This window comes from Stenella coeruleoalba (genome assembly GCF_951394435.1).
Source record: "Stenella coeruleoalba genome assembly, chromosome: 14".
NCBI classification, from domain to species: Eukaryota; Metazoa; Chordata; class Mammalia; order Artiodactyla; family Delphinidae; genus Stenella; species Stenella coeruleoalba.
In genome coordinates this window covers 73,371,363-73,386,636 of record NC_137160.1, presented here as the reverse complement: position 1 = coordinate 73,386,636, position 15,274 = coordinate 73,371,363, and the positions used below count along the sequence as shown (strand labels likewise).

The 15,274-nt window shown below is 45.8% G+C and overlaps 1 protein-coding gene across 1 annotated transcript; it reads right to left on the bottom strand.

Moving 5' to 3' along the window:
- Positions 1–706: 706 nt before the first annotated feature.
- PLA2G1B (phospholipase A2 group IB) lies at positions 707–9,153 on the bottom strand (the record flags this gene model as incomplete). The annotated part of the gene is made up of 4 exons (XM_079942440.1): positions 9,115–9,153; positions 6,196–6,355; positions 5,581–5,708; positions 707–831 (listed from the first exon to the last, which is right to left on the bottom strand). The coding sequence occupies exons 1-4, from the start codon at positions 9,146–9,148 to the stop codon at positions 707–709; spliced, it is 447 nt and encodes a 148-aa protein (XP_079798566.1). The 5' UTR covers positions 9,149–9,153.
- Positions 9,154–15,274: the final 6,121 nt, after the last annotated feature.

Below are 15,274 nucleotides of genomic sequence, written 5' to 3'. Positions count from 1 at the left end.
GCTTAGAAAAATAGGATTTGCTAATAGTGTCTAAATCTTACAGGGCTGGACTTCCCTGGTGGCGCAGTGGTTAAGAATCCACCTGCCAAGACAGGGGACACGGGTTCGAGCCCTGGTCCGGGAAGATCCCATATACCTTGGAGCAGCTAAGCCCGTGTACCACAACTATTGAGTCTGTACCCTAGAGCCTGCGAGCCACAATTACTGAGCCCACGTGCCACAACTACTAAAGCCCGCATGCCTAGAGCCCACACTCTGCAACAAGAGAAGCCACCACAATGAGAGGCCCGTGCACTGCAATGTTGAGTAGCCCGTGCTCACTGCAACTAGAGAACGCCCGTGCGCAGCAATGAAGACCCAACACAGCCAAAAATAAATAAATAAATAAATAAATAAATAAATAATCTTATAGGGCTGTCCAGGAAATTTAGAGACACACAGTTCTGGCACAGAGTAAATTATCAGTGGTTGTTAATCATTATTAAAGTCTCATGGTACTTCCTAGAAATATGCCTCTAATTCAACTTCCAAGGCTAGAAGGAATGATGCTCACAAAGGACCAGGAAGTGATTTAGTCGTGTTCAGTAGATAGAGAATAAAAGAATCTCCAAATGGGAGGACTTTCAACAAGGTACTTTATTGGAGGGCATGGTGTAAGGTGAAAGCCATGGGACAAGTAGGGAATCACAATTTCCTGGGACGATACTCAGCCCTTACAGTACTTCTTGGTGTTCAGGTTCTTGTGCTCCTTGTTGTATGGGACCTTTGAGAAGCAGATGGCAGCAGTGCGGTCACAGTTGCAGATGAAGGCCTCACAGGCATTGTTTTTGCCTGGAAAAGGGCAAGAACAGAGGACTGAGCCAAGGCAGTTCATGCTTTGTACAATCCAGGGGCAAGAAGAATTAACTGAAATGATCTGGTGGCCATTCCATTGGTGCAAATTTAGGGTTGACAGATAAAGCAAATAAAAATACTGGAATTTCAGATCAACAATGAATGTAATATTTGGGACACAGACTAAAAAAATCATTTCTTGTCTATCTGAAAATCAAATTTAACTGGGCAGCCTGTTTTATCTGGTGATTCTAGGTGTGATAGCTGCTTTTTGGAAAGTTCTGTCTATTTCACACCTCTAAATGTACTCACTGCTTTTAAAACCCATATAACCACAGAACTCTGATAACATAGGCAAGCAATTGCAAACCATATGGAAAATACTATGACATATACTCAAGGCAGCAAAGTATTGTACATTTCAACTTAGTGAAGTTTCATAAGCCAATTTCTCTAAAGTGCGTATTTTAAAAATTACAGAATGTCCTTAAAATACAATATTATATAGACATTTAAAATAATTATGTCTGTATGTGGAAATGTTTCCATGATATTTTATTAAAGGGAAAGAATACATAGTATATGCCAAAAAAATTTGAAGGGCAATACATCTAACTGGTTATCTTGGGTATTAGGATTATAGGTGCCTTCTTCTTTCCATGACATACATTACTGTAGAATTTGAAATTACATTACTTTGACCTTGTTTACTTTTGTAACCAAAAGAAACAACAAAAATAACATTTAAAATACATTTCATGGAAATAAAAACCAAAATAAACAAATGGGACCTAATGAAACTTAAAAGCTTTTGCACAGCAAAGGAAACCATAAACAAGACAAAAAGACAACGCTCAGAATGGGAGAAAATATTTGCAAATGAAGCAACTGACAAAGGATTAATCTCCAAAATATACAAGCAGCACATGCAGCTCAATATCAAAAAAACAAACAACCCAATCCAAAAATGGGCAGAAGACCTAAATAGACATTTCTCCACAGAAGGTATACAGATTGCCAACAAACACATGAAAGGATGCTCAACATCACCAATCATTAGAGAAATGCAAATCAAAACTACAATGAGGTATCACCTCACACCAGTCAGAATGCCCGTCATCAAAAAATCTACAAAGAATAAATGCTGGAGAGGGTGTGGAGAAAGGGGGACACTCTTGCACTGTTGGTGGGAATGTAAATTGATACAGCCACTATGGAGAACAGTATGGAGGTTCCTTAAAAAACTAAAAATAGAGCTACCATGTGACCCAGAAATCCCATTACTGGGGATATACCCTGAGAAAACCATAATTCAAAAAGAGACGTGTACCACAATGTTCATTGCAGCACTATTTACAATAGCTAGGACATGGAAGCAACCTAAGTGTCCATCGACAGATGAATGGATAAAGAAGATGTGGCACATACATACAATGGAATATTACTCAGCCATAAAAAGAAACGAAATTGAGTTATTTGTAGTGAGGTGGATGGACCTAGAGTCTGCCATACAGAGTGAAGTCACTCAGAAAGAGAAAAACAAATACCATATGCTAACACATATATATGGAATCTAAAAAAAAAGGGTCCTGAAGAACCTAGGGGCAGGACAGGAATAAAGACGCAGATGTAGAGAGTGGACTTGAGGACACGGGGAGGGGGAAGGGTAAGCTGGGACGAAGTGAGAGAGTGGCATGGACATATATACGCTACCAAATGTAAAACAGAGAGCTAGTGGGAAGCAGCTGCAAAGCACAGGGAGATCAACTCAGTGCTCTGTGACCACCTAGAGGGGTTGGGATAGGGAGGGTAGGAGGGAGATGCAAGAGGGAGGGGATATGGGGATATATGTATACATATAGCTGATTCACTTTGTTATACAGCAGAAACTAACACAACATTGTAAAGCAATTATACCCCAATAAAGATGTTAAAAAATGCAAAAAAATAAAATAAATTTCAGCTTTATTATCCATAATTTAATTATGTGTATCTGCTTACCTTCAATAACCTTATTAAGGTTTTGTTTCTCTCTGATCCTTTCTCTTAAAATCATGAATGTTTTCCTCACTCACTCCATTAAAGCATAAATTAGTGCTTAACGAGATTATGAAGTGTGCATAATGAAATAATTAGTGAGTTATTGTTTTTTTCTTTTAATTTTTTATTGAAGTATAGTTGATTTACAATGTTGTGTTAGCTTCAGGTGTACAGCAAAAGTGATTCAGTTATACATGTATATATTCTTTTTCAGATTATTTTCCATTATAGGTTATTACAAGATATTGAATATAGTTCCCTGTGCTGTACAGTAGGTCCTTGTTGTCTATTTTATATATAATAGTGTGTATGTAGCAAGTTATTGTTAATCATGTGAATAAACATCTGCTGCAGGCTTCTTGACCTGCTTTTGGGGGGAGAAGGCAGTTGCAGTTAAAAATAATTATTTGCAAAAATATTTGCAAAATAATGTGTGTGTGTATTTCTCCTGGGGAGAGTGTCTATAGCTTTCATCAACTTCGTAAAGGAGTCCAGAATCCATAGAAAGAAACTCTTGCTGATCAAGTTGCTGTGCAAAAATATGATTTCCCATATATTTGGCTTTCTGAAGTGGAGCACAACCAAAATCTCTGTTACCAGGAGACTGTGTAAGCAAATTAAGCTATTTTATGTAGTGATGAAAGAAGTAACAACGAAGACTATGAAACAGTATGGAAACATGGTCATAACATGGTGATAAGGGGGGCTTCCCTGGTGGCGCAGTGGTTGAGAGTCCGCCTGCCGATGCAGGGGACACGGGTTCGTGCCCCGGTCCGGGAAGATCCCACATGCCACGGAGCAGCTGGGCCTGTGAGCCATGGCCGCTGGGCCTGCGCGTCTGGAGCCTGTGCTCCGCAACAGGAGAGGCCACAACAGGGAGAGGTCCGCATACCGCCAAAAAAAATAAACAACAACATGGTGATAAGGGAGAAAACACAGAATGAAAGATTGTATCTAGACTGTGCATTCATCATACATTTACATCCAGCAGGATGCCAAACTCTGCTCTAGATTCTGGGGATACAGCAATGAAGAAAACAGACAACCATCCCTGTCCCTGTGAATCCTACTTTCTATTGGAGAGCTAGCAAATGAAGAAATAACATAAATGTATCAGCCATTCAGAAATTCTGTGGAGAAAATAAAGCAGGGAGAAAAACGATAATGCTGGAGAGATGGAGGGAATGTGTTTGCAATTTAAAAGAACACGTTGAGGGAATTCTCTGGCTGTCCAGTGGTTAGAACCCCGAGCTTCCATTGCAGGGGGCCTGGGTTCGAACCCTGGTCGGGCGTGGCGCCCGGCCAAAAAACAAAAAATAAATAAAAGAACATGTTGAGGGAAGACCTCACTGAGAAAACAACATCTGAAGAAAGATCTAGAAAGAGGGAGTGACTCAATCAGATATCTGGTGGGGAGTGTGTCATGCAGAAGAAGCAAAGGACTTGTGATGGGCACATGCCTAGCCAAGTTAAAATGACATAAGCCTTATTCCAAAGATAAGGGTGAAAAGGAACACAGAGGCATGAAACCATTTATTTCTTAGGATGATGAGATGCCAGGTAATTTTTTTCTTGGCCCTTGGGGAGTTGGATTATGGTTATTCCAGTGTTGTTGGTACGTTTTTTAAAAAGTGGGATGTATCTGTGAGTGCCAAATGAAGGGTAATGAAAATTCAGAATGCTGGTCTCACACGACAATACCCTACACCTCTCTGAATTGTCTGCTTTTCAGAACCGCCTTCATGAAGTGATACATTTCACCATGAGCGCTGCATAACTTAGTGGTTAAGACCAGAGCCTTTAAAATCAGAAGCAACTGAGTTCAAATGCTGGCCCTACCTCTCATAAGTTGTGTGATTTGGGGCAAGTGACTATTTTTGAGCCTCAGCTTCCTAAACTGTAAAATGGGCTTAATAAAACCTATCTCATATACACACCTTGCCTAGTACCTGGCATGTGATGAAAACCTGATACGTGCTAATTCTTAGCTCTTTTTATGAAACAAAGAAGCAGTATGGCATGGCAGTTAAAAGCAGAGGTTTTGGAGTCATATAGACCTATGTGCAAAAACCAAACACCGGGGCTCCCCTGATGGTGCAGTGGTTAAGAATCTGCCTGCCAATGCAGGGGACACGGGTTCGAGCCCTGGTCCAGGAAGATCCCACATGCCGCAGAGCAACTAAGCCCATGCGCCACAACTACTGAGCCTGCTCTCTAGAGCCCGGGAGCCACAATTACTGAGCCTATGTGCCACAACTACTGAGCCCGCGTGGTACAACTACTGAAGCCTGCGTGCCTAGAGCCTGTGCTCTGCAACAAGAGAAGCCACTACAATGAGAAGCCCATGCACCACAACGAAGAGTAGCGCCCACTTGCCGCAACTAGAGAAAGCCTGCGCACAGCAACGAAGACCCAATGCAGCCAAAGATAAATAAATAAATTTTTAAAAATTATGTAAAAAACAAAACAAAACACCACCATTTATGGGCTGTGTGCCTTTGGGCAATTAGCTCAGCCTTCTGAGCCTCAGTTTCCTCATCTGCAAAATGCGGATAATATACAGTACCTATCCCATAGGGTTGTTTCGAGGATTAAAGGAGACACTGCCCGGCACCAAGAAAATGATCAATCAGTGGTGACTATCATTACAATTATTTCTCCCCATGCCTACTGAGGGCCTTTGAGCCAAGAAGGGGGTAAACCTACTGTTGCAGGTGATCTCAGTGTTAGAACACGAGTATGAGTAGCTTTCAGTGTAGGGATTGTCCAAGAGGAATGTACAGCTGTCTAGTTTCTTGGCTTCTCTGTAGCAGTTGTCGTGTGTCTGGCAGCACCTGGAGAGGGGAGAGACAGAGCTGAGGCAGGAGCAGGGGTAGGGCAGCAGGTCTACCTGAACGTGCCCCCTCGGGAACAGGTGGGGATGTTTTAGCTGACCTGCTCTGAGAGGTACTGGTCCTTGAAAAATTAAGTCATTTTCTCAAGTTTACTGAAGGCGATTTTAAAATGGTTTCAGGAATACAGTACAAGCCTATATTCTGAAGATGCAGTGAGGGTTTCACCACTTCAGAAGATTGAACCCTTGCAGTGATGTTTTGTGTTGCAAAGTCCTGCCACTAGAGGGCAGCAGCACCCACTACTTTACATTCCCGACTTTCCGCTTTCCATCCCCGACAGAGGAGAGCATTGGATTCAGGCTTGTTTATATGAGGTGAACGTGTGTTATCTTCAGCAAATAGGCAAATCTCCTTTCTGTGCCTCGTGAGATCTTTGGCTTGTGCCCTCCCCCCATCCCAGGGATACTCTCCCGGCAGATCAACTCACGTGTCCAGTTCATCCACAGGGGTCCCTGATCCACCCAGGCCACAATAGCAGCCGTAGTCGTTGAAATCCAGCAAGGGGTCACTGCCGGGGATCGTGCACTTGATCATGCCGCGGAACTGCCATAACGCCCGGGGGCTGATGGCGCTCTGGGCAGCGCCCACTGCAGGAAGACACAGTCAGAGTTCGAATACGTCCTGGTTGGCTGCCGGCGCCCCAGGGACCCCACTGCCTGCTTGCTCTCTCAGACCCCGCGCCGTCCCCGTGACCCCGGCCAGCTGCCTACCCTGAAAAGAGCTGGATACAGGAACCTGGTAAAGTGAATAGGAATTTTCTTAACAGCTCACAAAACATAATACTCACCATTTTAACCAAAGTATACAATTCAGTGGTTTTTAATATTCACAGAGTTGTGCAACCATCCCTACTAATTCCAGAACATTTTCATCACCCCCAAAAGAATACCCAGTACCCATTAACAATCGCTCCCCTTTCCCCCCTCCCTTCTGGCAACCACTAATTTGCTTTCAGTTTCTATGGATTTCCCTATGCTGAATGCTTTGTATAAATGGAATCATACAATATATGGCCTTTTGTGACTGGCTTCTTTCACTTCACATAACGATTTGAGGTTCATCCTTGTTATAACATGTATCAGTACTTCATTCCATTTTATGGCTGAATAATGTTCCACTGTATAGATAGACCACTTTTTTTTTAGCTATTCATCATTTGATGGACATTTGGGTTGTTTCTACTTTTTGACTATTATGTTTATTTATTTTTGGCCACACCACGCAGCTTTTGGGATCTTAGCTCCCCAAGCAGGGATCGAACCCGTGCCCCCAGCATTGCAAGCACGGAGTCTTAACCACTGGACCGCCAGAGAGGTCCTTGGCTATTATGAATAATGCTGCTATGAACATTTGTGTACTAGTTTTGGCGTGAACATATGATAGTTTAAAACTATCCCTGTTATTTATCCAGCAAATATTTATTGAGCACCTACTATGAGCTAGTCACTGTCCTGGGAGCTGGAGATACATCATCGAGCAAATGAAAAAATCTATAACCTCATTGAGTTTATGTCCTAGTTGGGGAGAAAAACAATAGGCAATAAAAGTCATAAATAAGGAAATCAGATATTATTTTAGAAGGTGGAAAAATTGGTGTAGGGCAGGGGAATCTAAACGGAGGGTTGGGTGGGGGAATGACAGGGTTGGGGGGGCAGGAATGTAAGGAACAGTGAGAGGCCTGTGTGGCCTCTGTTCTCAACAGGAAACAGGACAACCTCTCTTCTGCCCCGGGACCCACGCACCTCCTCTTCCCTCTGCCCGGCACACTGGTCAGCTCACTTTTCAGAAGGCTGGAACATCTTGGTTTAAATGCTACCTCTTCAAAGAGGCGCTTTGACCACCCAAGCTCAGTGGCTCCTCTGCTACCACTTTTCTTCATGTTCTTTATAGGACCTCGAACAATCTGTATCCCTCTATTTAATGCCTCCCTCTCATAGGACCATAAACTCCTCAAGGACAGACCTCATGGATTTTATTCCCCAGGGCCTGACACAAAGGAAGCACTCAATAAATATATGAAGAGTTACATGAATGAAATCATCAATATGTGATTTTTTTTAAAGTAATTATTTATTTACTTATTTATTTGGCTTAGTTGTTCCGCAGCATGTGGGATCTTCCCGGACCAGAGCTCAAACCCATGTCCCCTGCATTGGCAGGCAGATTCTTAACCACTGCGCCACCAGAGAAGTCCCAATATGTGAATTTTTTTAAAGTGCCTGGCACATAGTACATACTCAATAATTATCTATTAAGTAAGTTTTCAAAGTCAGCCTCTAACTGAGTGTTTGCCCAAATCAAGCACAAGGCTTGGAACAGCCAACTTGGAAGCAGGATCTCTTTACCTCCTGTGTAGAGCCCTGCCTGTGAAATTTGGTGCCCTAAAGAGAAGATGGCGCTAAATGATTTGGGGATACTGTCCAATCGGCCATCAGTGTCATCTCTTTGCCCCATACCAGGCCCTTCCTGTGCTTGATCTGCTGTGGACACTGTAGCCGTGCCATGTGCTTAAGCTCCAGGGTGAAGGAAGGGCAGCAGCTTGTCGTTCTCCCCCAAGAGCAGCCTCCACGGTGGCAGCCCACAGAGGCTGTGTCCAGGAGCAGAGCCTGGAGCCTGCTCAGACGGGAGTGGCCTGGCTACCTTGGCCCATCTCCAGACACCCCCTTCTACTTCCCTCCACTTTCTTTCTCTCTGATCCAGCCAGCTCTGCTCTTTGCAGAGGCTAGACCCGCACAAAGCTACTGCTCCTGTGTGTGTGCGGGCGTGCATGCTCCTCGGACGGGGAGCGTGGCTCGTTCATCTCTGAGTCCCCAGTCTCAACCTTGAGCCTGATGCCTTAGAGGCTGTAATACCATAGATGTTGAGTGAATGAATGAACAATGGCTGAATGGGGTGGGATTTGAATTCTAGGGAATTCTGATTCTATTAGTTCATTCAATAAATAGTGCAAACAGCACTATTCCTGCTCCCATGGAGCCCATGCTTAGGTGTGGGTGTGGGATAAAGAAAGAAATGAATCAACAACAGACACACTGCAGGCAAAGACAGGTGCTGAGAAGACCTAATACTGAGGCCATATGGTAGGGGGAAAGGAGAGGGGGCTCTCTTAGCTTGGATGGAAGGGGTAAGCCTTTCTGAGATGGGTCATCTGAGTTCAGACCTGAAGGTTGAAAGGGTGCCAGCTGCGGGGGATTTGAGGGGACCCCAGTATGGGACCTCTTAAGCCCCACGCTGAGCCCCACCTGAAAAAGACTCCAGGTCTGGTCAGCCTTGTGACCTGTGGCCCCCATTGCAGAGGAGACAGATCTCAGCTCAGGAAGGGGTGGAGCTGGGGGGACTCGCCTACCTGTGAGCAGAGCAGCCAACACGAGGAGTTTCATCCTGTTGTCAGTTGGTGCACAAGAGACTGATGTCATTATGGCCTCCCTTCTTATAGCTGCCCCACCGCCCCAAGATAAGACTGCAGTGTTTGCTTTCCTCCCTGTTGACTCTGGGTTGGCCTTGAGTCTGTCTGTTCCAGAAATAATCCTGAACAACAAGCAAGCCCTGGCAGCTGGGGGGCATTGGAAGTAGTGTACATATTTGTCATTAGTGCTTTTGAACGAAAGGGATTATTTCTGGAGGTGCACATCTTGGAATCTTGACCCTCACACCCACCCCTTTGCACTCAGCCCAGCTTCATCATTTGTGTGTGTGTGTGTGTGTATATGGGTGTGTGTGTGTGTGTGTGTGTGTGTGTGTGGCAAAGCTGTCAACCCCATTGAACAACTGGGAGAAGGGGGATGGGAAGGAAGTGACAGTTGCCTCCATGTCCTCTCACGTGCTTGAATCTGGGCTGTGGGTCTCGTTGAATGGTTCCCATCAATTATGCACTTTGCTGATGAGGAAACAGGTTCGGAAAGGTGAAGCAACTTGCCTCAGGTCACACAGCTAGCAAATGGCAAAGCAGGGGCTCAAACTTAGGTATGTCTGACTCTAAGGCACACACTTAATTTTTTCCCCACTACATCAATACCACTCCCCTCTCCCCATTCCCCACAGTGGGCTTGTAAGAAAACCCTGGGCTTTGGAATTCTAAAGGCTTGGATCTGACTTGTAGAATAAAAAGGGTTTTAGAATTGTCATATCAAAGGTCTAAATAACATTTTTAGGTGAAATTCACATTGTAAGACTTTATTATTATTTATTTATATAGTTATTTATTATAATCTTAACCATTTTATTTTAAAATTTTATTTATTTATTTGGCCGCGCGGCACGTGGGATCTTAGTTCTCCGACCAGGAATCGAACCCGCGTCCTCTGCAGTGGGAGCGCAGAGGGAGTCATAACCACAGGACTGCCAGGGAAGTCCTCCATTTTATTTTTAAAGTGAACAATTCAGTGGCATGTAGTACGTTCACAGAGTTGTGCAACGACCATCTCTACCTAACTCTAGTAGATTTTCATTCTCCCCAAAGGAAACCCTGTCCTCATTAGCAGTCACCTTCCCCCAGCCCTCAGCAACCACTAATCTGCTTTCTGTCTCTATAGATTTGCCTATTCTGGATATTTCACATAATATACAATATTTTATAATTGGTTTACTTGGTGCTCTCCCCTCTGGTTCTTATGTGATCTCTGCAACAACCCTGTGAGTTACGGAGACCCTATTGTTTTATTTTCATTTATTTGTCTATTCATTTACTTATCTTTCTTGAGCAGAGAATTCCCTCATGCTCTCCTGCCACCTGCCCCCACCCTGCCACAGCCTCACCTATAGTTTCACCTGTTATTAATATCTTACATTAGTATGGTACTTTGTTATGATTATGTTATCAGAACCAATATTGATATATTATCATTATCAAAAATAATGATAATACACTGAGGTCCATAGCTCATTCAGATTTCCTTAGTTTTTTTTAATATGAATTTATTTTATTTATTTTTACTTTTGGCTGTGTTGGGTCTTCGTTGCTGCGTGCGGGCTTTCTCTAGTTGCGGTGCGCGGGCTCCTCATTGCGGTGGCTTCTCTTGTTGCGGAGCACAGGCTCTAGGCGCGCGGGCTTCGATAGATGTGGCCCGCAGGCTCAGTTGTTGGGGCTTGCAGGCTCTAGAGAGCAGGCTCAGTAGTTGTGGCGCACGGGCATAGTTGCTCCACGGCAATGTGGGATCTTCCCAGACCAGGGCTTGAACCCCTGTCCCCTGCATTGGCAGGCAGATTCTTAACCACTGCGCCACGAGGGAAGCCCAATTTCCTTAGTTTTTACCACATGTTCTTGTTATGTTCCAGGATCCAATCCAAGATAGCACATTATATTAAGTTGTCTCTTTAGGCCCCTCTGGGCCATGGCAATTTCTCAGACTGCCTGCTGTTGAGGACCTGGGGAGTTTGGAGGGGTACTGGTCAGGTGTATCATAGGATGCCCCTCTATTGGAACTTGTCTGATGTTTTTCTCATGATAAGACTGGGGATTGGTTAATGGGTTTGGGGAAGGAAGATCACAGAGGTAAAGTGTCATTTTCATCCAATGGCTGTGTTAGGTTTGATCATCTCTTGTTTTGGGATGCATCTTGGGCACTTTCCAGATGAGGACACTTTCCAGATGAGAACTGCTAGATGAGGTTCAGCCTGGGGTGGAGCTGGAAATGGCCATGCCAAGACTTGAACGCACACCTGCCTCTTCCCACTGAGCCACTTCCCTTCGCCTTGGGTGAGGTTATGTTAGGTTATGTCGTGTGTGAGTCAGAGCAGAACCGGTAATTCTGACCCTGTGACCTCTGCTTACGCACGCACCCCACGATTCCAGCTCTCTGTACTTTTCCCTTGAGCATGCACTGGAGCCAAGAAAGAAGAAATCCATCTGGAAGGGCTTCCCTGTTTCATCCCAAATCCAGGAGCCCCAGGAAACGTCCTTCAGCTAATGCGGTAACACTGAAACAACGTTTAGTAAGCAGATGGGGGAAACTAAGGCCCAGAAAGGGGAAGTGATTTATTTGCTTGGGCCTGACTCAGACCCTATTTGACCCAGGGTTCATGCTACCCCTCTCTTCATACTTGCCTGTAGACATTCTACAACTGTCCAATATGGTAGCCATTAGCCACAAGTAGCTATTTAAATTCATTACTATCAAATAATATTGAAAATCAGTTTCTTGGTCCCACCAGCCACATTTCCAGTGTTCAATAGCTACATGTAGCCAGGGGCTGTTGTTTTGGACAGTGCAAATATAGAATGTCTCCGTCATCACAGAAGGTTCTATTGGACAACGCTGCTCAGGATAGCATAGCACCTGTCCCAGTGCCGGCCCAGAGGTGTGGGGAGGAGGCCTGTGAGAGCTTCTGGAGAAAGAACAGGGTTAGCTTGGGACCCAACATCAGTCTGACAAATGGTTCTGCCTCTTCAGCCCCCAGAATGAGTGAAGGCTGCCCAAGGAAAGGGGAGGCATGGCCGGCAAAATGCTAAGTTCCCCTTATGTGGGGTTCTTTGGGGTGAGAACAAAACAGAGGAACAGGCACTGCTTCTGTTGGGGGTGGTCTGAGGAAGGAGGAGTAGCTGGTGCTACAAAGTCCTCTAAGGCTAATAGTATTAACTACCATTTACTGACCGCTAACTAAGGTCGCATGCTAAGAACCTGGCATAGACCTCTGAGGTAGGTCCAATGACAAACTCCAGTTTACAGAGATGATGGAGGCTCAGAGAGGTTAAGTGACTGCCCCAAGATCACACAGCAGGACCAAGATGTGAGTTGGATCTGCTGCTTATGATACCACAATATCACCCCATGACAGGGAATTGTAGTAGCAGGTGGGAGTGCCAAAGGCCCCTGGAGCAGAAGGAGGTTTAGTCCTGCCTGCTTTCCTCCTTCTCTCCCCCTCCCCCAGCCAGCTAGAGGCCTTCCACAAGGGCAGGCTGGACAAATTCCCATGTGCGACTTATGCCCGGGCTTAGGCAAAGCACCTGGTGGGAGAGGGGTCAGGCCGCTACTGGAACCCTCTCCCCCTGGAAAGAGATGTGCTAAATGTTACAATCCAAACCTCTGCAGGAGACACAGAGGTGGCAGAGGATTGGACCTGGCAGGTCACTGAGTAGCCCACCAGGCTGCTATACTCTGTACCGTGACCCACTGCTGCCCCATGCACAGATGTGTACGGTACATCTTCTCCCAGCCTGGGAAAAACACACTCTCCAGTGGAAAGAAGCTAAGTATAGCTTCTTGACTCCTTCAGGTGACAACGTACCCACACCCCAGCAAGGTCACACCTGCTCAGCCCCTGGGACACGGCTCCTGCTTCCCCAAAGCAGCTACCAGCTACCATTTGCTGAGTGCGTCTATGTGCTCGGCCCTGTGCTAAGAGTGTCATGTTGTTTTTCAGCCTAACAACCATCTTCTGGCCTAGTTATTGTTGTCATCATCTTCCCCTTTTTACAGATGATGAAACAGTTTCAGAGAGCTTAAGTAACTTACTCAAAGTCACACAGCTGGAAAGTGGTGGAGATAGGATTTGAACCGACATGTTCCTGACTCTTAGTCCGGCACTGAGCCCAGTATGTGGCTGTTGGGAGGTTCCCAGAAGGCTTTAGGTAACACTGGTCTGGGTTCAATTTGGCTGGAGTCATCCTAAGGGGCTTATTCTCATCCCTCCTCTTATCACACCATCTCTGTCTCCAGTTGCATCTGAGCTCAGCTGAGAATATTTCTCAAACTGAGCACAACCACCGAGGAAACTGACCTTCTTCAGAGTCCAGGTCTTCAGAAACCCAGGAACTCTCCCCAATACTCCCTCTCCTCACCCCTTTCCCCATCCAGTCCCACCCCAAGTCCAGCTCTCAAGCCACACCCTTCTTCCAACTTCCAACACCCTGGTCCTTGCCCCAGCATCTCTTGCCCAGATGGTTGCAGCAGTCTCCTTAGTGTCTCTGTGCTCCCCTCCACAATCTCAAATCTGTTCCCTATTGTATAGGCTAATGACCTTTTCAAATGCAAACCTGATTACATCATGTCATCACTCTCCCACCCTGTTGGCTAAAACCCTTCACACCTTCCCAGCTGCTCTTATATAAGAAACAAAAGCAGCCTAGAGGCCCAGTCTGCTCTGCCCCTACCTACCTCCTGGCCTGTAGTGGGGTGGGATACCCTCTTCTCTAGACGCAATGGACCTTCTCTCAGCTCCTTGATTGACGTTCTCATGCTTCCTCCCATTTCAAGGCTTTTGCCCCTGCTGATCTCTCCTCCTGGTATGCTCCTCCACCCCCTCCCGCCCCCAGCCTTGCCTAGTTAATTCTTACTCTTCTTTCAGATCTCAGCAGAACTTGACGCCCTGCTACAAACCCAAATGAAGTCATTGCCTTCAGGTGACTAATCGTTCTGTTTTTCTTCCAGGGACGGAAGGGTTCTTGGGATACAGCGCTTCCTGTTTTCAAACCAGAAAAGTCTCCAGCAAAGTAGGACAAGTTGGTCACCCTCTCAGTGCCTAAGAGTGACTTGTGCACAGTAGACACTAAGGGAACCGCGATGTGTGAACCGCAGCTGTCAGTCCCACTCGGGAGGGGGCGGCCATTGCTGAGCCCCAATTATGCATTTCCAGGCACCTGGGGCAGCCTGGGATTAATAGCAGCTACCATTTACCAACCAGTTACTTTGTGCCTTGCCTGGTGTTGGATCCTGTCAGCCCTCCCCGTTTAATTAACAACCACCCGAGATACTCTTATGGTTCTCTTTTTAAATTTTTTGAGGTGAAATCCCCATAACATAAAAATAACCATTTAAAAGTGAGCAATTGGGACCTCCCTGGTGGTGCAGTGGTTAAGAATCCACCTGCCAATGCAGGGGACACAGGTTCAAGCCCTACTCCAGGAAGATACCACATGCCGCGGAGTAACTAAGCCGGTGCGCCACAACTACTGAGCCTGCGCTCTAGAGCCCGCGAGCCACACCTGTTGAAGCCCGCGTGCATAGAGTCCCGTGCTCTGTAACAAGAGAAGCCACCACAATGAGAAGCCCGCACACCGCAACGAAGAGTAGCCCCTGCTTGCCGCAACTAGAGAAAGCCCACGTGCAGCAACGAAGAGCCAACCCAGCCAAAAATAAATTAATTAATGGGCTTCCCTGGTGGCGCAGTGCTTGAGGGTCTGCCTGCCGATGCAGGGGACACGGGTTCGTGCCCCGGTCCGGGAAGATCCCACATGCCGCGGAGCGGCTGGACGCGTGAGCCATGAGCCTGTGCTCCGCGGCAGGAGAGGCCACAACAGTGAGAAGCCCGCGTACCGCAAAAAAAATAAATAAGTAAAATAAATTAATTAATAATTTTTTTAAAAATGAGCCATTCAGTGGCTTTTAGCACATCCACAATGTCGTGCCACCACCGCCTCTAGTTCCAAAATATTTCCATCACCCCAGAGGAAATCCCTTAACCGTTAAGCATTTACTCCCCATTGCCTCCCTCCCTCCAGCCCCAACAAATCTGTTTTCTAACTCTGTGGCTCCTGGATATTTCATATAAATGGAATCTTATAATACGTG